This window comes from Epinephelus lanceolatus, chromosome 12, assembly GCF_041903045.1.
Source record: "Epinephelus lanceolatus isolate andai-2023 chromosome 12, ASM4190304v1, whole genome shotgun sequence".
NCBI lineage: Eukaryota > Metazoa > Chordata > Actinopteri > Perciformes > Serranidae > Epinephelus > Epinephelus lanceolatus.
The window spans coordinates 41584302-41611161 of NC_135745.1; the positions used below are offsets into that span (position 1 = coordinate 41584302).

The following is a 26860-nucleotide window of genomic DNA, read 5'->3' on the forward strand; positions in this document are numbered from 1 at the left end:
TACATCAATCAAGTCAATTGGTGTGCTGCTGACACTTAAAATTAACGTGACGCTGGTTCTCAGGAGCTTCCTCTATGCAAACAACAAACACACGAGAAGGAAACAACCACAGACACAAAGCTAAACACAAAGAATAAAGAAATAAACCACAAATGGAGCCACTCTGTAAACAAGTGGGTAACTTTGACACAGCTGAATGAACCAGAGAATTTGTGGGCCTGTATCTCTGCAGCGGCTTAAACTTCAGTCTCTCCAAATAAACTTGTCTTGCAAGAGCACAAATATGGGTAGATACAAATAAAATATCATTTCTACTATATTGATAAATGAAGCTGTTGAGAGTTTGAGCTCATTCTTTCATACCTGTACACTTCCAAGTTTAAGACAATGGTGTTATTTTCTTCATCCTCAGTTAGAGAGAAGTCGAGCCTATAAAAGGACACAAAGACGAAAAATATAAAACTGGTCCAGCTGCAGAGCTACAAACACTTTTATTTAAATCTTTACAGGACTACTGAAACCCTAAAATGATTATTTGTGTGTCAGTTACTCACTCTGTGTCAGGCTGAATTCAGGTAAAAAACGTATTCAGGAAGAAAACTGTTTTTTTCTTAAAGCATGAACGCATTCAACAACAGCAAAACTATACCAAAACTTCCGTTTACAAACTCTCACCCAACTCGTGCAGTATAATCAAAGTCTCACTTATCCGATGGTATGCTTGGTACTTCACAAAACACACGCATTTTCTCTAAAGCCCAGTTCAGACCAAAGATTCGCAACAAGACTAGACTCAACAACTCTCTGTCCTTCTGATCTGTAACGTTGACAGGAAGTGACCACGATGAGACGGTGTATCATCTCTAGTCAACGACTCTCAATTCTCCTTTTTAAGAACCTGATGTAAACTTTTATTGTGACCTTTCCTAAAAACAAATTTAAGAATAAACAAAGGAAGATATTGGTGAATGCCCACTGTGTTTCAGCAGTATCAATCTGGAGAACATGACTTTACAAGCCATTCATGTTACATATTAACAGCACAGACGTGATGTTTTGACTGTTGCTGCCCAGGCTGCAGTGAACCTTACTGTCCTGTCTCCCTGCTGATGTAAAGTGATATATCATAGAAAAGATACATTCCTGACCTGACTGTGTCCTCAGCTCAGATTACAAATGAAATCAGCTGTGTTTTTAAGGCCTCGACCCCCGTGGCCTTGCTCTGGATATAAACCTCTGGCTAATGGAGGGAGACCGGGGTGGCCCACAGCTATCAGGTTGCCCCCCAGCACGCTGCTGTAGAGCTCCGATGGCAGGCGAGCCAATCCAGTGCCAGAGATCAAGAAACGAAGGCTGCTAATAAAGCAATCATGCGGCACCTGGTAGCTTTTTCCCTGCCTCGCTGTCTGAGCAGTTTGACCAGGCGCAGGAGGAGGTAATCAAGGGTTTGAAAGAAAACACATTACGGTTATGAAGAACTGTGAAGGGAAACTATGTGAGAGTGGAGCTGTGTTTTTATGTAATATCTTTGCTGAAACAAAATTGAAGCAGTTGATTGGATGTGTTTTGTTGTTCTGGCTGAACAGAATGAGAACCAATTATGTTGCTTTCTGCTGCGTCGGCTGCTGTAGCTGAGTGGATTGGTCGATTTCCTTCACAGTCAATCACAGGTGGTAGAACTGTGCCACTGCAAAATAACTACACTACTGAGATGAGGCGTTACCAGTGGGGGAAGTATCCTTTATGTAAGTTAAAGTACAAATACATCAGTAGAAAAACACTTTCTTACAGTAAAAGCCCTGCACTGAAAATGTTCGTTTAGTGAAAGTATGTCAGTATAATCAGGAAAATATAGTTAGAATATTAAAAGTATATAATAGAATGTAACAAAAGTGAAGAACGAAAGAAGAAAATGTTTCTGCAGAACACATACCTAAGGTTACAAACATAAGGTTGGAAAAAAGAAATGTTCCTTTAATTACTTACAAAACCTGCGTTATCACAGGTTTCAGTCTGTTGATAGAAAATGTTTACTTTGGCTCGTTGACGTTCATGACTCGTCCATCAGCAGTGATCAGCGTCCTCGGGGCCTTCGGCTTCTTCTCTTTCTCCCTGCAGAAAAACAGCAAAGCATGAGTAGACTGTAGTGTGCGTGTGCGTGTGTGTGTGTGTGTGTGTGTCTGTGTGTGTGAAAAATGGGTGGACCGACAGACGACAATAGCCGAGTGATGAGGTCCTTGAGGTGAAGGAGAGAGCCACTTCTTCTCTAAGAGCGTCCATAAAAAGAGAAGCAACAGATAATGTGCAGAGGTTTTACTGTAGGACACACACTTTTACACACACATAAAGCAACACACACTATGGTTCCACCGGTTTACGGTTTGAAACATTTTAAATGGGTCACAGAAAAACAAGGATAATGGAGAGTAAATTTGGACCTAATTCGTTTGATGAAATGCTCCACATGATGTTAAATAATGTCGCCTCTGTGCCGATTTATCTCTAATGACTCACACCACACACAAGCTCGTGTTCTCCTGTCCGAGGAGAGCGTGAGTGTGGTGATTCATCAGGCTTCCAAAATTTAACCAAGGTTAATTCTGGCGTGTTGTTTTCTGAAAATATCTCTGCATGTCCAGCAGAAATAAGGCCCCCATTTGTAACCCAGCTCCACTCTGTATCGGGGGAAAATCATTAGTGTCACTAACACACAGCTCAATCTGGATTAGAAAGAAAGATGATGTCCCCGTACATCTAAAAACTGATCGGTGGAATGTTTGTTGCAAACATCAGTCAAAGAGCACAACATCACACCTGTTTGAATCACTGAAAAGTCTGAGATGTGGACTCAGTCGTGTATTGGCAGAGAGAACTGATGCTGAATGCATGATTTATGCTTGGTGCGTTCGTGAGGGTCACGAGTGTTCACATTTCAAGTGACATCACACCATTAGCAAGTCCCTTTGTGGTATCCTGGGTTTGCATCTGACCATGCACATCCAACATTTTCTAACTCCACGGATGTGGTTGAGCAGAGAACTTGGGAAAACCATGCTGTAGATGTGTGTTTTCGATACTCTGCCCCCTACAGTTTGGGAGGATATTGGTTGGTTGCACGGAGGAACCAGCATCAAGCGTAAGGTCCCAATCACACAGAAAGCTTTTGCATGTTGCAAAACACAAGGCGCACCGGACTGCCTTTTTTTTGTTTTTAACTGAATGCCACTAGTAACTAAATGCTTGCTGCACCAGTATATTGTTGCCAGGCAACCATTCCATCAACTCCTTACCTCAACTTTCCTGTGTAATTAATTTATGCTTTATTTTCATCTATTTATTTCACAGTAGTGAGTAGCTCGTAACTGAAATGGACAGGTAGAGGGTACTGGCTGTGGCTCTGGTTGAGGGTGAGAGGCAAATAGTTTGTTGGGCACAGGGAAACAGAGGGTCCATGAGACCCTAAAAAAGAGGCTGGATCGGGGGGGGAGTACCACCAGTTGGTCCAGGAGCTTCGTCTCCATGATGGTCATTTCAAGTACTGCACTTTCATGCTTCCACACCTGCTGTTTTCCATTGAGATGGTGGTAACTGCTGTCTGTAAAGTTGTACAGCTCTGGGTATCCAGCAACCACTACCACCAGTTTCTCCTCCATTGTACCAACTGTAAACTTGTTGTTGTGGCCACCACAGAAGGCCCACCTATCAAATCAACTGATTGGACAACTTGAAAAAAGGGTGGAATGATGATGTGGGGCACTTTTCCGCTTAAAGTTGAAGTTTTTTTCTACTCAAGGAATTTATAGCGCTCCAGCAAAAACAGCAGCACAGAAACACAAGGTGCGTAGCCTACGCAAAGACACCAAGCAAAAAGCTTCATTCTCATTAAAAACAATTATGAAAAGCCGCCTCCAGCTGCTAGAACTGTGCAATCGGGACCTAAAAGATCCAAAAGTTCCCTCCTCATGATTCTACTACAAGCTAATGCCCATGCAGAAATCATACCTGAGGCTTAAACCAGTGGCTCCGAACCTTATGACCAACTGTAAATGAAGCAAAGTCTTCAGTGCAACACCCGCCATGTCACAGGTTGTCATCCACTGAACATACCAGGCAGAAAAAGTAGCCTGTATGTGTTAATTTAGGAAGTTAATGCCATGAAATTGCTGCTATTCTGGATGTTGACAGGCATCTATGATTTTTTTAATCATTTGGTGACCCCTCAGATTGATCTTGGGGCCCCTTAGGGGGTTGTAGTCCCCACTTCAGAACCTCTTGGTTTGGACTAAAAAATGAAGCCACCATAAGGCCCAATCCCAATACCCCCCTTGCCCACTACCCCTTGGCCCTCAAAATGAAGCAACGAGGGGTAGGGGTTGAAATCTTTCCCTGGGAACTGGGACACCACTCACTACGTCACCGCATCGGTTACGTTCACGCATACGTAACTATTTTAAACAGGAAGCTGCGAGCCATCTACATTTCCAACCGGCATCTACAATGGAGTCTCCAGTTGAGTTCATCCTACCGATTGCGTTTGCCACATTCATCATGCTTCGTTTGATGAACAACAGACGACAGGGGACTTCTGCTAGCTAGCTAACCAGCTAACATTACGAGGCAACATAGTTATACTAGCTGGCGTGTTATCGTAATGTGAAAAGCCCGACAATTTTGCAGAACAGGACAGATGACAGACGCCAGATAGTGCGAGCTAGCTAGCTAGCTAACAAGCAGCCTGACGACGGTAACGTTAGCTATGTATGAACTTTTTTCCCCGTCTCTTGCTTGGTGGTAGCCATGGCGACGTCTACCCCTCGCTGGCAAGTCAGCATCTGAAATCCCTCGCTCCGAAGGGCTAGTTTCATACCCACTACCCCTCGTTATGCCCCCTACCCCAACACGCAAAAAGGAATTAGGACACCACTACCCCTCGCGGGAACGCGCAAATGTAGGGGTAGGGCCAAGGGGGGGTATTGGGACGGGCCCTAAAAGTGCCACTAACTACAGTTCCCCTTATGGCCACTTGAGGCTGTCACTCCCCACAAACCCTCGTGTTGAAGTACCAAACGTTACAGTAGAAATAAATTTGTCTACAGCCTGGTACAAAAAATGGTTTTGGTCCCTATGGGTGATTTCTCTGTTCATGACAACTGTGCAGGGGGTGAGCATACTGACTGACTGATTGTTGTTGGTTCCACTATGCTGATCTGCATGATGTTAATGTGAGAGGCACTTGGTTAAGTAGGTTTATAAAATCAATAAATCAATTAGAAAAGATAAATAGTTGTTACACATCATTTTGAGGTTTTACAACTTGACAAAGCAACACCAGAAAGAAATGACTCATAAAATCCTCCCTCCCATCTCTTAGCATTTTAAAGACTTCTGAAAGATTGATTTAAGACTTTTTGATACCAATTACAGCCTTATTGTTACATTAATGAATTCAATGCCTTTTAAGACTTTAAGGATCTGCGGGAACCCTGCTGCTCTCATTGGTCAGTGTTTCCGGGTCATCCGTATCTCAGCGTCCCTGCACCATCATTGCAGCCGTCCTAAACACAAGTGGACATGTTACAGCAGGAATGTGATCCGAATTCAGAGAGAAATCAACAACATCAGCAATCAAGATTACATGTTTCTCTGACGTTAGCAAGCTTTATGTATGTAGCAGTGCAGGTTACGTAATGTAAGCACTTGCAGTAGCGTGCCTGAAACCTGTCACGAGCTGACGTCAGCTTGTAGCCAAAGTAAAAAACGGTGGAAACAACAGTATTCACAACAGTCTGAACCCTGAGGTTTTTGCTCACAGAGATTACTTGTGAGCATTTATTTGAAACTTTGGCCACGTTTAACAGGAACATCCAACGCTGTAACATTGTCTATAAGACAGAAAAAAAGGTCCCCTTTAAACTGAAGCCACTCAGAGCCTTTTCCTTCAGACCACCAGCTCTAAGACAAATGGGCCACTGTATTCTCACCACCATCTGCTGAACAACCCGTCCCTCCATTACCCACATGAAGCAGGCCGTGACAGCAGCACAGGCAGGGAAACACTCATTTCACGTGCATCTATTAAGCTCACTCAGCAGCAGGTGAATGAGTCGGCGGTCAAGGCAGGATGGTGTTTAGCGCTCTGCAGAGGGTCGGCCATCATGACCTCTCTGCGGTCGTGCATCAGTAGCAGAGAGGAGGAGGAGGAGAAGTGTGACAGCGTGTTCAAAGAGCCTTCAATCTGCTGAACTCAAGGATGTTTATTAGAGCGGAGGGCTGCAGAGAGACCTGTAATGAGTTTAAGTGGTGCTGTGGAGCCGAGCGGTCAGACGAGGCACTAACACTTCCTGGGTTAACAGGTCCATTACCACTGTGGTCGTTCATGTTAGTCACACAGACAGTCAGACAGCAAGGGGGAAGCAGGACGCTCAGGTAGTCTTCCTCACATTCTAATCATGCAAGAGGTGAAACAGGATGTGTGTTTGTCTCGAACCAGTACAGATAACACACACAGTTCAATGCGACCTGTGAACCAAAGAATTTGTTTTTGTCACTGTCCATGAGCCAAAGTTTGAGTGCTGTCATTTTCACATTAAGAATTACATCAAAGCGCAAAGCCCTCACTTAAGCTTTATATTAGGGCCGTCAAAATAATGCATTAATTTGGATTATTAATGACAGAAAAATAATGCGTTAAAAAAATTGACGCTGATTAATCTAGGCCACGATGGCTTGGTCACATGATGGAGGCAGACAAGACGACGCTGCTTGACCTCGTGAATGGTACATTTACATTTAAAAAACACCCAGATGAAGTGTTGGTAAGAGCATCCTCTGCCATTTCTGCATTAAGGAATTTCGTACCATTGGAGAACTTAAAGCCTGAAATATCACCTCAACGTAAAGCATTTAGCAGCGAACCCAGGTGTTCCCAGCTGTTGTTTCTGTTTGTGAAATACACGTGAAGACTGTCAGCCATAGTGTGTATGTGTGTGTGTATGTTTGTGGGGATAAGTTGGGGTGAGACAGAGGGCAAGTATCCACTTCCAAGTATCAAACCAGAGGGATCATCCCCATCGCTGCCTCCCAGTTCAAACAGCAGCTTTTCCCTCCATCTCATCCTCAGCCATATACCGCTGACTTGTCAAGGTCACAGTGGCTCTCTCTCTCTCTATAACACCCTGTTCTGTAATTTCTTTTCTTTCTTTTTTTTTAAAGGGGGTGTGACAGGGCATCTGAGCCTCGGAGACATCAGTGGTGACAGCTTCACTGCTGGTTTGAGTGGAGTCTAGAGCTGAGGACGATCCGTTCAGACAGCTTTCAGTTAGCCATGTACGACTCTGTCTGCGGAGAAGTCTTAATCCACAACTACACAGCTATGATCACTGAGCAGAGAACTTTCAGGTTGCAGAGAATAACTTATGTGAAGCCTCTGTTCTGTGGTGAATTACAGTGATATACAGGACATCGCCAAAGTCAGGCACATCCGAGCTGCGTTCAGACTGACCTCGGACAAAACGCACATGGGTCTGGTGAAGTGGAGTCTGACCTCAGCTTAGACTGCAACACAATGTGATGTCATCTGGCAAGAATCTCACATATGAAACATTTAACACAAATACAAATTATATTTAATGTTCAAACTTCTGATTTTGATGCCTGCAACATGTTATAATAAAGTTGGGACAGGAGCATGTTTAACACTGAGTTACATCACCTTTTCTTTGACCAACACTCAGTAAGTTTGGGAACTGAGGACACTAACTGTTGCAGTTTTTCTTGCTTGATATACGACTTCAGTGTCTCAACAGTCTGACAGGTCAGTCTGATACCTGCACTCTGTCACTATGAAGCCACGCTGTTACAACACGTGCACAGTGTGTCTCACTGGGTGCGGTTACATGATGGCTTCTCATTCAAAATGAAATAAATCTGAATGAAATCATTCGGAATTAAAGTCTTTCCAGGTAGTTTACATGGGAAATATTCATTCAAAATGAGGGTTTACACAGAGATCAGTTTAATCGCCTGTATTCGGGTCCGTGCAAGGTTTGGGGCAGGGAAGGTTTCTGATTGGATAGGGGGCGGGGCGGATGTTACATGTTTACGTTTACCGGAAGAAAACACTGTAGTCCTCGCTCCGGATAACAAGATGCTTGACGACGCCGTTCTTAGTGCCTTTTTCGGGCTTGTTTTGCTTATATTCTTGAAGCAGCAGTACGACAACAACCTTGTTCTGCTAATGCTTCGTCTGTTGAGGAGGAGGAGGGAGGTAGAAGGTCGAAGAAGGGAGATAGATGACCGTGCTGTGGCGAATGGAAACCGGTCAGTGCAACGAGTCCGACTGCTCTATCTCAGCCCTTTGCTATGCACGCTAAATACGTCATCGCGCACGCTATGTACGTCATCACGCCAGAAGGGCAAGGAAACGAGCATGTGCAGAAAGACCGGAATGAACTTAAAGAGGAATGAGTGTATACAAGTGTGAGAAATTCTTTCATTCGGAATTAGAAACGGAATATTCCAGCCCAGAGCATGTGAGCGGAGCGGAGCGGATGAAAATTTCCGGTCCTCGCTCGCAGACCTGTCACTTTGTGCCGCTCGTCCGCTCCACTTGGTTCTGCGCATTCTTCGCTCCACTCATCATAAATTTTATCCCGCTCCACTCGCTCACCACTCCGCTCAAAAAAAACTGCGTCGTACTACCCTAACCTGTTATCTTCTATTCTCAAATAAAACAGGAACTGCCCATTGGTCCGACAGCCCATTGTTCCAACCATATTAAACCCATTGTTCCGAAGTCCCGTTGTTCCAAAATCATCATGATGCCCTGTGGTCCGAATTAGGCGTTTACTTTTAATGATCTTTCATTCCGAACGAAAAGGGAATTAAACTGCCCATGTAAACGCACTCAATGTCTTGCTGGAATAAGCAGGGACGTCCCTGAAAAAGGCATCATCTGGATGTATGTTACTGGAGCATATGTTGCTCCAAAACCTGTATGTACCTTTCAGCATTCATGGTGCCTTCATACATCTGAAGTTACCCATGATGCCATGGGCACTAACACACCCCTACACCAACACAGATACTGGCTTTGAACTTTGACCTGGTAACAATCTGGATGGTCCTTTTCCTCTTAAGCTCAGAGGACACGACATCCATGACGGACTGGTCAGACCACATTGTGTCAGTCCATCTCAGATGAGCTCGGGCTCAGAGGTTGATTTCTGGCTTTCACTTTGCATGGTAGAGCCTAAGCTGTCATTTGTAGATGCAGCAATGTGTTTACTGACAATGGTTTTCCATAATGTTCCTGAGCTGATGTAGTAATATCCTTTAAACAGTTGGTTTTTAATGCAGTGCTGTCTGAGGGGTCAAAGGTCATGGACATTCGGTGATGGTTTTCAGTTTTGCCCCTTACTCAACTGTGCATTGAGAAAGGTTGTTCTCAAACTGTTGGACGTTTTACCCACACAGTTTTTTACACAGTGACCATCCTTGCTTGTGAACAAATAGGGCGCCCTGAATGAGATCTGCCAATTGGTTGCATAGAAAGGAGTCATGTGATCAATCAGCTGACCCATCAGTTGATTGGACTGTTTGAGATCAGCTGATGGAGCTGGGATGTGAGCTGAGTTTCACATTGTATCCTGCCTGAATTAAAGCTCTGCCCAGTATAATCGACAATCAGTGGAATAAGCATCATTCTGTCATTAATCATGTTTAAAGTGTCGCTTTAAAACGTGTCTACCTCAACATCTCTGTTTAAACATTCAACAACATACCACATGTTATCTGTCTTCATGCAAACCTCCACCCATCCATGCACATCAATTAACTGCACCCGTTTATCAGCCTGCCATTTTCCTCGACCTCAAAGCTCCTGCTGTGTTTTCAGGTTCAGCTGTGCAGACTGCAGTTTGGATCTGCTGCTCGTCTGGTGTCACCCTTCCTCTCAGAGGAACAGAGCAGCCATTAAACACAGAGGCGTCTCCTGGCTGACCTTATCAACAGAATCCAGCTCAGGAGCAGGAAATTCATCTTTCCTGACAATCCACTGACTGCACGACTGCATGCATCAAGTCAGCGCGCTCTGACAGCCGCGTGCAGGGAGACGATAAAAAAGGCAACACCATATCACCCTGATTTTATGCTTGGACAGCGCACAGGCCTGGGATGTTTTTGTAATATGGATTAGGAAGCGGACTGTCACCAGTTGGCTTCTTAACCATCACACTGGGTATCTTATTTAGGGGTATCTTACCTGTCTTTATATCAACAGAAAGGGTTTATTGAGCTCCTTGGTGAGTTTTTTTTTCTGCCATTTCATTTCCAGAAGTGACTCTAGATGAATAAAATATTCTTTAAAAGTATTTTCTGTGCACATTAACGGAAAGATTCCTTGTAATTGTGGACTTGTGGGAAAATTGCAAATTTAAAAGATCCACTACTTTCAACTCACGTGATAAATGAAGTGTTGCACAGGACGCATTCCTTTTGAGAAAAACAATACAACACAGGCAGGAAACAAACACTGAGATACCTTCAGGCTACTGGAAAGACTTCCCTGTGGGAAGGAGATGAAGCAGCGCTAAGAGCTCTATCACAGCACAGTGCGTCTACAGTATTCTCAGATATTCATGACTCTGTGGCTGGAGGTGTTATAGAAACTAAATGCTGTGAGTCAGTGCTGTGTGTCTGCAGGTCAGCGGGGTCAGTGGAAACACTAAGCTTTTCCTAGGATAGAAAAATGAGAAACAGACCTGTCACACCTCGCTTTACAAAGATTACTGAGATTATTATAGTGTGAGTTCAGTATTTTTCCCAACTTTTGCCCCATTTTCCAGTGTACTTATATGTAAGTGATTAATGGAAACAACAACTTTTAAAACTGGTCCAGCACAGAGAGGGAGCACTGCAGCCGACAGCTGTGAAACAGGCTGTAATGTAACCACTCAGGGCATCTTCGCACCATCACTGTACTTTCACTAAAGGTGTGTACTTGCTACCGACAGACTCTAGCCCTTTTAAGACAGATTTTAGACAAATTTGCAGGAAAGCCCAATCAGTCTTCTTTCAGCATTGGCAGTATAAAAACAAAATCGGGGAGTGCAGCAAAATGCCGCCTACATACTTTTGTTTAATACAGAATAGGCCCGTTTCCACCGCAGGAACTTCGGGGTAATTTTACGGGGCCGGGGCCGTTGGTGCGTGTCTCCACCGCAGGAACCACCCCCTAAGGACAGAGTTCCGGAACTTTTACGGGGGCTAAACAAGTCCCTGCCTCGGGGTAGGTACTCAGAACAGCCCCGAAAGACTCCTGGCTGGGGCTTGGGGTTTACTTGGTGCTGATTGGATATACTCAAGGAGGGATGTGACGACAACAGAAAGCAACAAAATAGCTGGCATTTTTAAAACTCAGCAGACGAGGGTTAGCTCGTTCATATAGCTTCCGCCTTCGTGTAAAAAAAAAAAAAAAAAAAAACCTTACTAAATGGCTCGTGAAAAAAATATTTTTTCCAGCGGAAATCTTAGTTACAACATGATTGAGCTAGCAATCATGTGTTGATATGTGTGGTATTTATTCAGTTTTGGGAAATCACAATGTCTAGAAAGCATCAGCTGACAGGGACAGCTAACAGCAGCAGCAAAGCTAACATCAGGACGTCATCTGTTAAAAGCCTCCCATTGTCGGATACGACATGAAACTACTCCAGTTAGCTCAATCATGTTGTAACTAAGACATCTGCTGGAAAAAGTATTTTTTTCAGGTGCCATTTAGTGAGTTATTACAGACACCGCTATCGGCTAACGGCGTCCCTACGTCGCCCCGGTCAAAATGGTCGCGCAACGATTACGTCACATCCAGAGCCCGGTAACTTTACAGGAACCTTCCTCCTACTCCGCTCTCTCAGTGGAGACACGGCAGTTGAGAGGGCCGAGCGAGAGGACGTTCCTGTAGTAGTTCCTGCTCCCCAAATAGTACCAGGAACTTCTGTGGAAACGGGCCTAAAGTGCCTTTTTTCGGGGCAATGGGGGGCGTGAGCAAGTAACAAAACGTGTAGCTCAGTGTGTGACGTCAACAGTGACGTTGGAGCGAAGCCCCGGCTGGTCAGTCCTTCGGTGATTCTCTCATAAGTCGGCCTGTCCTTCACCGTCCCCGTCATCTGATGGTTAATGGCCCCTTCGTTTGCGAGGACAAGGAGGGCGCGCAATTCCTTGTCTCCCCAGGTGCTCATCTTTACAGTGTCTGTCAGGTTTGTGTTTCCCTCTTGCTACTAGCTGCTCGCTAATTCCTGCTATCAGCTGTTTCCTGTTTATCCACCGCCAGTGGGTCGCACGTGCGGCGTCATCAACAGCTCCTCCCACAAGTCATCAACAGCCCCTCCCGTAGTGGAGGGCCGCCTCGGTCTGTTTAAACTAAAAGGGTTCCGCCAATACGTCTACCCTACGAGGCGGAAAATTGGGCACCTCGGTTCAACTCGCCAATCTGGCTCTGTGTGTCTAAATGCTCAGATTATGATTATGGTTAAGCAACGAGAATACTTTTCACCGGTTACACGTGTGGGTCTACTGGTTAATTTTGCTACTCCTTAATTTACTGCACTGCACACCACTGGGTCTGGTAGGAGCTAACATTAGCTAACTAGCAGCGCTGCTAATCTGACGATCACAGCTGGTAATGCCATCCCGGTGGCAGAGCACACTGTTGCGAAACATTGTGACCACGCTCCGGTCTCCCACCAGGTCGCTCTGGTCTCCCGCCAGGTCGCTCCGGTCTCCCACCAGGTCGCTCTGGTCTCCCGCCAGGTCGCTCTGGTGAATAATCAGCTCACTTTTGAGCAGTAAACCCCCTGCTAGTTAGCTAATGTTAGCTCCCACCTGGCCCGGGTGACGCACACTACAGAGTAGCCAAGGAGCCAGTGGAGACCGCAGAGTGAACAGTGGACATGTTTCCACACATCACTGCTGGTCGACTGTCTGTCAGCAAAGCCAACAGAAAATAAAATAAAACATTTTAAAACATTTACATCACAAAACACTGAAGTGTCCCCAGCTCTGTGCTTTGAAAAGCAGCACTATTTTTTTATGAAAAAATTGAAAATGCACACAGAGCAGGTGGATTAACAAGTAATTACTGAGGTACAAAAATGAGCTGAGCTGCAGGTGTTTACGGATTAAACTCTGTGTACTGTTTCTTCTCTTGACCTGCAGCAGATGTGGACAGTGTGATGGTTAAATAATCAGACCCAGGAGGAGGGTGAGCCCCCTGTGAACTGGAGGCTGGATGTTGATACCAGCACACTTCCACTGTCAGAGTGCCCTTGGACAAAGTTGAGCCGTGGAGCGACCCTGAAATCTTAGAGGAGCTGGGTGAGTGTTGGAGGCTTCCTGTATTAATTATTCTGGAGATGTATCACATGTCAGGTTTATTTGTATGGTCTTTAATCACGGTTACAGTACTGGCTTCACAACACCCACGTCATGGGCGCATAGGGGGCGGCACTACAACGAGAATGATTCTCACAAACCTCAGATCAATGATAAACTGTAATTCAATGACAAGAACTGCAGACGAGAAAAAGTTATGGACGAAAAAAAGGAAACCATGACAGAGAGGACTCTCCCTCCGAGGAGACTGCAGTCAGGCAGAAAGAGTTAATAACTCAAAAAACTAAATTCCACAGAGAGAAAACAAAATGGTGCATGTCACACCTAAATCCATGTTTGAAGTAGAGTTGGGTTCAGTTCCAGTTTAGTGGTCCAGTTAAAGTACGAGCTTAAATCAGTTTGATTTTATGCAAACCAGCTGGTTTATTGGAGGTTCCAAGAAACAGCTGGAAGAAGAACATGGATGCAGCCTTTGTCACTGACGCCCCAAAGCTATGGAACACACTACCTGTAGATTTCAGGGAAGCTAGCTCGCTAAATATTTTTGAAAGAAAGCTAAAAATGTATCTGGCCTTGAACTCACTCTGACTTTACTAATACAGATCTGAAACTCTTTCTTTTCTTGCTTTTACTTTCCATTTATGCTTCATGCTGCTGCAACTCTTTCAAAATCTTACTTGATTTATGATTAATCCATGTTTTAAACTGTTTTAAATGTCCTCTTATACTTATTATTATTATTACTATCATCAATATTATCATCTCATCTTATCTTATACTCAGGAAAGGAAAATGTGCCAGTATTCAGTTTTATATTTGAGACTTTTTAATGCATACAAATGACCTGTACCCTGTGTAATTATCATCATCTTGATCATTTTCATAAAGAAAAATCATATAAAAAATAGATTGTCACAAATTATGGGTATTTATTGCAATAAAAAAATATGAAAATTAGATATTAAAATATTGCAAAAATTTGATTGTAAAAAATACCAGTTTAACCATTTATTACTCTTTTGTACTGGTTTTAGAGGAAGCCAATCTAAAGCCTCATCAGCATTTTTTAAAGGATTTGATATTTCCTCAGACACTTTTTTTTTTTTCGCTGGTTCGAAAAAATTAAACTGGAAATGTGTAATACCATAAAGCATGTCAAAAAGGAGCTCCTTAAAGTGACAGAATCACAAAGGGTTGTTGTGTATCCATGTGTCAGGTGTAACTGCTGACTAATAATTTATACTTATTGTGCTGAGTGATGTCTCCAGGTCTGAAACCTCCCAGCTGCCAACTGATATCATTGTTCTGTTAGAGTCAGGCAGGAAGTGTGTGTCAGTGTGTTAGAGAGAAAAATGAAGCACAGTGAGACGAGGACGTGCAACACACACACCCAATTAACACCCCTGCAAGAGGGTCACCTGAAGGGTGAGCACTAATTAGCAGCATGGCGGGAAAATTAATTAGGCTTTAACAAATACTGTGCCGACTCACTACCCAAAGACAGATATATGTATACACTGCGCTGACTGTGCCAGCCCGTTGCAGCTATACAGTAAGTCAGAGTATTATTATATATATATATATATATTAAAGAGTAAATAAGGGCCTGTAAACAAATGAAAGCAACAGGGGAGCTGTGATTGTTTCCTGGATAAAAAGCTCTGTAACGTTTGTATTTCTCAAGCAATTTATTAGTTTTTTTAATATTCTTAGGCTTATAATCGATGTGTAGTAGAAAAAAATAACTTCTGTCTTCAGTTAATAAGAATCTTGATCTTTAGGTTATGACTGCTGAATGCACACTGGGGAGTGTGTGTTTGGCTTACGTGACCTGAATTAAATGGTGGAAAATAACTCCTGTTTTCGTACCTACATAGGGAACAGCTCCTCGTCTACGGACAGCGCCATGTTGCACCATCATGTTTCTGCTGTAGCCCAGAATGGACAAACCAAACAGTGGCTGTAGAGAGGGACACTGTGTTTTTGCGTCGGCCACCGTAATTAACAGCTGCTCCACAACATGCAGGGTTCAAAAAACAGAGATTTTTTTTTTTTAACATGAAACGACTATATTCAGTGTTTTTACTGGTTTAAATCAGTTTGTTTTGAGCCCAGTTCGGACCACAGATTTGTGATGAGATGAAACCATTTTAGTACGTTGCAGAGAAAAGTTGCAGCAGTGTGAACTGGCCGACTCAAGCTGGCTGATGGTGTCACCTGCAGCTCAGCTTGTCAAGAACGTAAAGCACATCACCTTTTTGAACAGCTTATTAGCTTGTAGCAAAGTCTGTTGGCCAAGTTGCCTGTAGACAGTGCGTTTGCTTGCTGTGGCTTTCTCTAACAACAGCCCTCTATCTACGGTGACAAGACGTCCCCGATTTCCGGGGACAGCCCCCGATTTGGGTGACCTGTCCCTGGTAAAAGCTGTCCCCGAAAATGTCCCCGATTTGCGCGCAGACTCAAACACCAGTTACTACGGTAGTCAGTAAACGCATCGCCAGAGAAGACGTTGTAAGACGTACAGACATTATCAAGAAGCACGACCAGAGACACAGCAGCATCAACAACAACAATCTAGAAGCAGCAAAAAGGACAGAAAAGGAGACCAGCAGCCGCGTTAAATGGTATGTTGTGTATGAACTCATTTATTTTGTGTGAGCTGGCAGTAGATTTGACTGTTTGTGTGTGTGAAGTGAGGTAACATTCAGTACGTCTGTTTAATCTGAACTGAAGACCTAACGTAAGGTTATAAAAGTCAGTGAACGTTAACATTATGTCTCTGTTTTTACATCTCTCATTGGTGAAGCTGTAACGTTAGCGTGAGATTACCAGGTGATGACATTGTATGTGGCTCTGTTTTAGAAAAGGAGGAGGTGGAAGACAGCATAGGATTTTCCTGGAGGCATAGGGACCTGAGACTGTGTTAAAATAATAAATAAATAATAAGTAAATGGTTAATAGTTGTGTGTGTTAACTGCTGTATTTTGTGTTGGGCTGGCACCAGACAGTGCTGTGTGGGTAACCAATGACTGTAGTAATCTGTAATGACTAAATTATATAAGTATTATATTACCAAAACTGCTATTTCTTTAAGAAACTATTCACTTACTATTGGCTCTGTTCTTGCAGTTTTTCTCATGTTCTCCTCTGCTCTTATTCTACCCAGGCTCCTGAGGCGGAGGAGGTGGATGAATGAGGGGATCACGGTGATGCCACCCATTTTTAGATTGCCACCTTTTGTGTCATAAATATCAGTTCAGTATTCAGTTATGAGTTGAAACCATAGGTTGAAACCTTTGACCAAAAAAATCCATCCTAACTCAAACTAATAAGATTAAGATATTTTTTTCTTCCTCAGTGGATGTATGGTTGGTGATGTCACTCATTTGTTTGATTGCAACCTTGTGAGTAATACAAGCTGGTCAAAATACATGGAAAAAGTACTTGTCCCCATTTTTTATTTCATAATGATAATATTTAATGATTTTTCACCGCCGCACTGAAAATGTCCCCAATTTTCATCTCAGAAATCTGGTCACCTTACCTCTATCCCCTCTGACCCAATCTCATTTACATCCAGCTGCTGGCACGTATGTCGGTCTCCGTTCTCACTGTGTGTCAGTGTCTTAACGTTCCTTGGCGAACAGCCCGTCTGCGTCGTCTCAGACAGCAGTGAAGAAACACTGAACTTTATTCCGTTTTTTCACTGGTTTTAAGCACCTGGTCCATTTACTTTGGAGAGGAGGAGACCTCTGCGGATAACTTAGCTCACGGTAAAACCTCCTGAACAATGAACACTGACAGTCTTCTAAATTTAGCTGACATCCTCACAGCTCAGCGCTGTCACATCTGCACCTGAAAAACAGGCCCAAAAGCTGCAGTAAATCTGTCCCAGAGACCGAACCGGACAGAAAATGTGTCGCAAAACCAAAACTAGGTGCTAAAAGAGGCTGGAAGGTTCAGTAGAACTGCAGAGTAGGTGGGAACTCGCACTGCAGAACTACAAGAGTAATACAACTCAACATAAACATCCACATGAATTTCAAAGAGTGAAACATCAAAGCCCTCCACTCACACAGTTAACCTCTTCTGTCCTGTCAGCTCAGACAAACTGCAGTCATATCACTCACCGGCAACTGCAGAAACAAACATGAACAAAATGCACACTTTCATATCTGTGAATCAGTCACATCAGAGATAATGTTCTCTGACTTCCTCTGCCAGCCTGGTTTAAAGAGAATTAACATGACAACAACCTATCCAGTCTCACTGTGCCAACAGTCCACAATGTTAGAAACACAAACACGTCAGCAACAATTCTGCCCTGAAACACTTCTGCTGAAAATGCTCCATTTATGTCATTTCTGAGTGTGTTGAGGGCGCGAGGCAGCCGCGCAGATTAACCTTTATGGTCACATGTCTCAGTCTCATGTACATCAACTGTACATTCATGTTGTTATGACAGAGGTCATGTCTACTTTCACCACCCACAATATGCTTTTAAGCCATACTGATAGATAATTGATAGTTTAAGTGGAAATAGACAAGTTTTGTCTTAATTTAGCGTAATGAAGCAAATGTTGATTGCACATACAACAGTTATAGAATAATGACACCAACTGTGTTTAGACCATACACTGTATATAAAGATGGACGACACATCTCCACTTGCCCCAACTGGACAAAAGTGAAGCTAAATATCCCCGATACGGTGATGTCATTTGGAGCCAGTTTGCTCAGTAGTGACCCCCACAATATCAAGTTTCCCGCCCATAAACAAACTGCAGCGTGATAAAACTACCTTAAATGACAGAAACCATCTTTGTGGAAATTTTATTTGATGTGTACTTTTTTGTGTTGTTTTTAGTTTGGCTCATGTCCCATCCACTAACAAGAAGAGGACAGGCTTTATAATCTGTACTGCAGCCAACCACCAGGGGGCAATCAGGACGTTTTGGCTTCACTTTTGGGGAGCTGTCATGTCGTATATCTTTACTGACAGTCTATAGTTCTAGTTCCCTTTAAGCCTTGATTTCACTGTTTAATTCTGTCTGCCACAGGGTACGATTTCCTATGAAAGTGAAGCCTCGATTTACTGGCTTGACACGGTGAGAATGTGCGTCAACCATTGTGCAACCGAAACTTTTGTTTTCCCTGCCACTGTTCAGCAAGCTAAAATGACTGTTTTTGTCAATGGAGTCTGGTGGCTTTGACGAGAGCACAGATGTGGAACTGAGGCCGTTAATGGCCGTCTGACAGAAAGGTAAAGCAGTGAAAATACTCTCAATATAGCGTGCAGCTGTGCACTTAGCCTGGTAAGACCATCCTGATAATGTCAGCAGTCTGTTTTGCTCTCTGTGTCAGTCTGGACTCAATGTCGCCCCTTATACTTTCAAAAGAAATTAAAATCTAATCTGGGCCAATCAGAGACCCGCACCATAGTTGGAGGACTGCGTTGTAGTTGATGTATAATGCAGGCCGCAGCTTGCAGAGCAGTAATGGCAGCTCCTGAAGCAACAAGCGCTGACTCCAACATTAGCTGAGTAAACACAGCAATAAGTGAAATTATTGCAGAAATAGAGGAAAATATATTTTTTTGTTACGCTGATTGGCTGAAGGAGTTTGTCTGTCAAGGCGAGTGCTCCCGCCTACTGAAAGTGACTGGGGTGGCCCCGAGCGCAGACTGACACAGACAGCGAAAAAGAATATTGAGTTCACGTCCTTACCAGGCTAACATATATTTTAACTGATAGATTCTTTTAGGTGGCGAGAATATGTTTTGTTGCTGACCCCTCCACAGCAGTACATTGTCCAGCTTCCATGTCGAACTCCAGCTACTTCTCCAAACTGGGAGTATGCTGACTGCCATCTCCTGTAGATAATACACTGATGATGGATAAGTACCCATACAACCCCACTTCAAAAAATCTGAACTATCCCTTTAATCCCATCTACACAGCTCTGATTGGCTCTGTCTTTTTTCCAACGGAGCAAACAGCTATCAAAGAGCACATCAGCAGACTTACTGTATTTCAAAGTGAGATGCAGGTGGTGACTCAGAGATCTAGAACCTGACAGTTCACATGATAGAGCAGATTTGCTGAGATTCAAAGTGTTAAAACTCTTCATAAAAATCAAGTGAAAACAAAACTTTAAATTGTTGCATATTTAGTTGCATTGGTTTCTAAAAAGAAATAGTTCGACTCATATTTTAGGGGTTTTAAATCCAGAAGTTTCAGTTTAATTCAAAGTTAAATTCCACCTCTAGTCTTCTTCATCGGTCACTGACTGTCCAGTTATAACAGTCAGCAAATCTTGTTGAAACTGAAACAGTACATCATTCAGGTTATTGACATCCCCCAGCTCATCAGCCTATTCATTAGTCACACACGTATAAACAAAACGTCAGAGCTAAATCCTCTCTGACCCTTTTAAACCTGCTCACGTCTCCGCCATTTACAGTACACTGTGTTCTCCGCTGCAGTAACGAACCTGAACACTTCTCATTAACCCGACAGATGAACCCGCTCTGGAGCACCTGTGAACATCCCCTCATCTGTCCCGCTAATTGTCGTGTCAAATCCTGATATTTATTTCTGTTTTTTTTGCTGTTGAACTGATGTCTCCTTCCATGCTGCACTGAAAACAAATCACTTCACCCTTAGCCATGTGCTCAGTAAAGTGATTGATCGACCTGTTCCCTCTGTGACTGGTTAAGAAGGCAGCACACGTTTTAGCCTCAGCACAATGCAGCGTTGACACTCGTGAAAGATGGTGGAATCTTAACAGAGGTTCTGAGGAGTGCAACCTTATCTGACCAAAAGAAGTTGGACACTCCAGCACTTTTGGTCTGTTTCTCCTGATTTTAGGCTCTTTAGTTCCAATGTAGGAAAATCTGAACACTCCAATATGTAATTGCATTTTAGGGAAGTGTGCATCTGCTCAGGAACAAGAGGCTCGTGACATCTCAGTGGTGCTAGGTGAGCTAGCAGTAGATGCACGCTTCCTTATGAGTTGTGATTCGTGCAGTGTGACATCTAGTTTCATTATACTGGAGAAATGGCAGACATCTCTACAGCCAACATCTCCAACACTCTGCAACTCACACCAAAACTATCTAGACTGAAAAACAGCACACTACAGGTGAGAGGAAAAACATGTATTTTTGATTTTGGGGTGAGCTGTCCCTTTAGACTCAAATTTGAGGTATTTGTACTTTATTTTAGTTTTTCCATTTTAGGCAGTTTTTTGCGGAAACTGTCAGTAGACATTGCTGGATACCCAGAGCTATACGACTTTACAAACTGCAGTTACCATCATCTCAGTAGAAAATAGCAGGTGTGGAAGCAGACAAGTGCAGTACTTGAAATATTCATAATGGAGGAGAAGCTCCTGGACCAACTGGTGGTACTCCCCATGATCCAGCCTCTTTTTTGGGGTCTCATGTACCCACACAGATCTCTGTTTATCTAACAGTACCCTCTGCCTCAACATGTCAGGAACTAGCAACTAATTACTGTGAAATAAATACAATAAAACTGAAATAAAGGTAGATTGGCTCCATGGGAAGGTTAGGGTACGGTGGTGAGGGGTGCAAAACGCTTTCTGTGTGCTCGGAGCCTTAGTCATTATCTCCACAGTACTCATGGTTATTTAAAAATATCATTGTGAAAGCCCCAACAGTCGACCCTGCAATAACATCATTTTCTCCACATCGTCGAGCCCTAACAGGAAAACACTGACAGTGAACATTTTACGGCAACATATATACTTTTACTTGAAGGACTTTCAGTACATTTTGCTAATTACATACTATAACTTAAGTAAGGTTTTGAATGCAGGACTTTAACTTGGAGTATTTTTACTAGGGCTGCAACGATTAGTTGACTATTTGATGACTAATCGACTATAAAATAATCGGTGACTATTTCAGTAGTCGACTAATCGGTTTGAGTCATTTTTCATAGAAAAGTACTATAAAAGTGCCCCAAAATACTCTTATTGCAGCTTCTTACATTCAAATATTGGCAGCTTTACACACTCTCCCATGACGGTGAACTAAAACCCTTTGGCGTGAGTATGAAACAAGACATTAGATGACATCATTTTGGGGTTTGGGAGAGACAGACCGACATTTTTCAACATTTTAACACATTTTTTGATAAAATGATTAGTCGACCAATCGAAGAAATAATGGACAGATAAGTCGACAATGAAAATAATCGTTAGTTGCAGCCCCAATTTTTACAGTGTGGTATCAATACTTTTACTCCAGTAAAAGACCTGAATACTTCTTCCACCACTGATCCTGTCCAACACTTTTAGGATGAACTAGAACGCTGATTGTGAACCAGCCCTGGTGGCCTAACAGTTATTACTTGTATTCACATATAAAAACATGTAATAAGAAATAAAATAAAATAAAACAAATGAGTACAGTGAGTAGTTTGTTGTATAATCAGTGATACTGCAGTCACATATCCTACGACTGCGCTGCACAGAACAGTTTTCATTAAAGCATCAGCTCTGGGTTACAGAAGAGTTATTTTATCCATCGCCACTTGTCTAGTTTTAGGAACAGTGCTTGTTCCTCATAAAGGTTATTCCCCAGAGGAAGGCTAAAAGGCGACACACCAGCCTCTCCTTCACCTTCAGTGACACCCGGTTGCTACAGTATGTTTGTGCGTCCACATACTTTTGGCCAGGAGGTGTGTGTGTCAGCAGGTAATCATCAGTGCATAACTGAAGGGTTGAAACTGAGTCTGTCCACTCAGCATGAGTCAGACGCTGCCTCGGCTAGGTGATGGTTGGTGTTGTAGCGACATCCAGTGGCCAAAAGTGTTAACTGCAGTCAAAACCAGACCAGAAAAACAGACTGTTTCATATCATATAAGTCGAGTTTGGGTTTTAAACACTCAAGTTGAATTGCATGCTATGTCCAACTAATCAGCTGAGACTTTCTCCTTTGATTAAGTTGGATTGTTTTTAATACAGAGTGAGTGAAATGAGCCCTTTTCTCTTTATGTAAAGTACTTTTATGGTATTTTATATGCTGTATTTTGTGGGCGGAGCTATAATGAGAATTTGCTGTGGTCACCAAACTCCATGTACTTTTATGAATGAATTAAGCACGTCAGTCTGTACAGGTGTAACAGCAGGTGGATCGCTGCTGCATCATCTTAAACGAAGAGCACTTACTTCTCCTTTGCCTTCCTCGTCTCCTCCAGGTGGCGGTGAGCCTCCAGACGAGATTCAGGGGTGAAAGAACACGGCGTGTGCCAGAACTCCCTCTCCCGCCGCTCTTCATCTGAGACAGGGCTCATCGTGTTCTCCTCCACCTCCTGGTTCTCCTTATTCTCCTCCAACACTGGACTACAGAGGCAGAAACATTCAGCGACTTCAGCTTTGATGGAACTTCACTTCAAGCTGTGGTTATAATAAAAACATAACTTTCATCTTTTTCAGATCAGTGTGTTTCGATTCAGTTCAGCTGACTGTCTCCCATTTAGGATCACAGTCAGCTGATCAGTGTGTTTCGATTCAGTTCAGCTGACTGTGATCCTAAATGGGAGACTAAAAAACAAGCAGGTGACAAACTTTATCTCCTCCAGTTCTGTTGCTTTACTTGAATGTTTCTATTTTGGAGTCTTTCTTCTTTCTCCCACCACCACAGAGGGAACTGAATTTTACGGAGCAGCCATAAATCACAAATGTGCCTCAAAGTGCTTTATTATCTGCACCACATAGGACATCCTCGATCCTTAGACTCTTGACTGAAGTATGTTTTTACTCCACTATTTTAACAGTCAACATCAAATGAATATGGCTGCAGCTGCTGAAAACATTTTAACTTTGAACTGTTAAAACCAGCTTTTTTTTTAATTGTTAATTTTCTTTTTTCCTTTATAATGCTATTTTTAACAGTAAATTTTATTTTTATTTTATTTTTTATTTAGTAATTTGTAATTATTTAAGTCTATTTATATTTTTGTGTCATTATTACAATCTCTCTATTTTCTGTTATTTTATCTTTTTTTAAATGTTTGTTCCTTATTTTTTATTCATTTATTTTTTACTTCTTTTTATATTTATTATTTGTTGTTTTTAGTAAGTCTTTTTTATTCATTTTTTTTATCACTTACCACCTCTCTGTCTCTAAATGTATATTTATATAATAATGGTATTATTATTGTTTTATTTTTTTTATTTATAATTTTTATTTATTTATTTGTCTGTTTGTTTATTTAATATTATTACTTGCCTAGAAATGGGACTGTAACTTAGATGCTGAACAACTGATTCATGTATGGCCTGAATATTTCAATAGAATCAATTGTGGCCACATAATCTTCGCTTTGTTTTAGAGGGTTTTCTTTTCCTTCTCTGTATTTCTTTCTCTATATTTTTCTCTTTTGAAGTTTACGATAAGCCTGAAAAACCCCAAACTGGATGTACAAGTGTGACGAAATAATCTAAATATTGTCAATTTATAAGATTTCCCTGAACAGTTCAATTAAATTCTCTTTTTCATTACTTTAAATGCAGTAGTTTTACTTGTAAAGAAGTACTGTATATTGTAGTACTGACATTTTAACACTGGATCCTACATTTCCCAGAATGCAACACCCCAGTTTCTTTCTTTCATCAGACCTTTGTCTGTTAATGCTCATGTCTTTCAAACTCTGACAGGAAGTGTTTGCGTCTGCACTCACACTGTGTTGATGTCTGTGTACCAGCGACCGTCAAAGCCTGGTTTCCTCTCCTTGTCTCCTTTCTCCTCTCCTGCGTCCTTCCTCAGCGCCTCCTCTTTCTCCCTGGCTCTCCTCTTCAGGTACTCCTTCTCCTGCTCCCAGACTCGTCTCTTCACCTCCTCCAGTCCCTGAGAGGCTTGAATCCTCTCCGACCGGCTGATCTCCGTCCCGTCCAGCCACTGAGGACGGAGACAAAGCAGAACTCTGAATCTGGATCAGAATTATACAGATTCTCTCACCAGCCTCTTCATCCAAAATCAAACTGGTTTTAATCATTTATTCTTTAAACAGACTCAACTGTTTTAAAGATGATGCTGCTTTTATTACAACTTGGTCTCCTGTCAATAAACTTTGGGATTTCAACATGAGTATCACAGACAAAATCATGTCCAAAATTAATAAAATGTGATCCAGGTTGTCATCAGCCCAATTATGCTTTTGGCATCATTGTTAAAGAAGTAATAAAATGCATCTTGTGATTTTTCGCTCTCTGAGTAAAGGAGTTAAACTGACTAAATGAAAGTGCGACAACTGCATTTATAACAACTTTGTGCTCAACATTTCTAAAACTACAAATTCAGAGTGTTATTTTCTGGAGCCGCGCCCCTCCAGGGCTCAGACTGACCAGGTGTGCCCTGTCCTGAGGCCAGAGGGGAAGGCAGGTAGAGTCACCTTGAGTTGAGGCAGAGACGCCACCACATACTGCCTGTAGCCCTCGAACTCAGTGCAGGGGTTCCCCACCAGAAACAGCTCTCTGAGGTGGATGTTGTGTTTCAGAGACTCCACGCTGCTCAGACGACCCACAAAGTTCACAGTCAGATCCAGTTTCTGGAGGCTCTCGCAGCCTGAAGGCAGAAAGCAAACACACAAACATACATCTTTGGATATTTACAGGCAAAACTTTGACGTGCACAAATTATGTTTAATGAATCAAACACAATGTGATGTTAACTGTGAGATAGATAAATTCTCACGCCTCGACTGCTGTGACACACCGTTTACACGCCTCAGAATGCCACTCGTATTTTAAGTAAGACAAATCATAGGTCACATGTCACGCCGATCCTCGCCTCCCTCCATTAGTCACCAGTTCACTTCAGGACTGATTTTAAGATTCTTTCAGTAACTTCTAAGGCTCAACATGGTTAAGCCCCCAGTTACATAACTGAGCTTCTGACTACCTGTGCTCCAAGTCGTGATCTGAGATCCTGGAGCCTGCCTTCACTAGTTATCCCTTGATCAGGACTGGTAACTAAAGGTGACTGGGCTTTTGCCATCATGGCCCCGAGGCTCTGGAATTCTCTCAGAGTTCCCACACATTTTCACCAATGAGTTTTCAAATCTTTTTCAAAACTTTTCCATGACTTTATTTAAGTAATTTAAAACTAGTCCATACCCACTGACTGCACAGTTGCCCACGTACAGTTTCACATGGTGTGTGTTTGGGATACAGGTCATAGGAAACTGCAGATTAAATAGTCAACTGAACCCATTAAGAAGAGCAATGTATTCAGACAGAGTGTTTGTGAATTTGATAGTACGATTGCTTTATTGAAAGTACAGTAGTACCATTGCCAATAGTGGGATAGTTAGTGGGCTAAAACTGTACATTAGTAGTTGAGGTAGCACGTTGAAAGGCAGATAGTTAAAGTGTTTATATGTTGTATTGACTTAAAATTGGGGCGCACTGGTAGTTCACATGGGAAAGGTGCAGCTAGCCCTTGTTGCAGCAGCATACCATACCATGACTTAGTCATACCAAAAATTAGAAGAAAACACCAACATTGGTCCACAGGGGGAGCCACAGCGATCGGTCGCATTTTAGCCATTTTGAAGCATTTTTCTGTTGTTATAGCGCCACCCAGTTGCCAATTAGAGTTAAATTTCTCCAGTCACCTTGAGGCGTCCTGATCTACATATCTACCAAGTTTAGTAAAAATCCATATGGCGGTTAGGCCTAGATAAGAAATGAGCTCTCTAGCGCCCCCATTTTGTTTGATGGGGTCAATAATGGAGGGGTCCCCTCAGATTATGTGTGGTCATATGCCTACAAAGTTGCGTGGTGATGGGTGAAACCCTTGAGATGTTATACACCTTTATGTGATGAGCCACGCCCTCCGCAATATTCATTGCCTTATAGAAGCTCAGTTTTAGTAAGTTTTCCAACTTTTGCCAAGAGGGAACTTTAGATATTGGTCCCTAGATTATGTTCACCCAGTTTCATGCAGATCGCTCAAACTTCCTAGGAAGAGATCCATTTGAAGTGTTTTTCAAAAAATTCAAAATGGCGGAAAATCTATATAAGCGGAAGTTATGGGTTCTTGAGGCAAATGTGTTCCTCATGAGGAGAGGCGTCTCTGTGCAAAGTTTCATGTCTCTATGACATACGGGGCATGAGATATGCCCATTCAAAGTTTGACATTTCAATGGGTTGCTATAGCGCCTCCCTTTGGCCAATTGATGTAATATTGCTTCATTGGCATCCTCCCATGACCCTCTACCACTGTGCCAAATTTCACATGGATTGACCAAGTCAGTGAGGAGAAAAACATGGAACACACACACACACTAAGTTTTGGTCATTATAAAGTAAGATAAGATGAACAGGCCTTTAGCAATACAGCCACACCCACTTCCCAGTCATCTGCAGATATGCAAACCACTAGCACGTGCTAACTTCACTGACTCGTTAGATATTCCCATCGTCAACTAGCTGCATA

The 26860-nt window shown here is 42.7% G+C and overlaps 1 protein-coding gene across 1 annotated transcript in view; it reads right to left on the bottom strand.

The window, feature by feature from the left end:
• dnaaf11 (dynein axonemal assembly factor 11) overlaps nt 1–26860 on the bottom strand; it is a 60407-nt gene that overhangs the window by 30084 nt on the left and 3463 nt on the right. Inside the window, exons 4-8 of the mRNA XM_033651223.2 lie at nt 24813–24985; nt 24102–24319; nt 22588–22761; nt 2035–2112; nt 364–429 (exon numbers count right to left, since the gene is read on the bottom strand). Coding sequence (XP_033507114.1) covers nt 364–429; nt 2035–2112; nt 22588–22761; nt 24102–24319; nt 24813–24985 — 709 coding nt within the window. The remainder of the gene's footprint in view (nt 1–363; nt 430–2034; nt 2113–22587; nt 22762–24101; nt 24320–24812; nt 24986–26860) is intronic.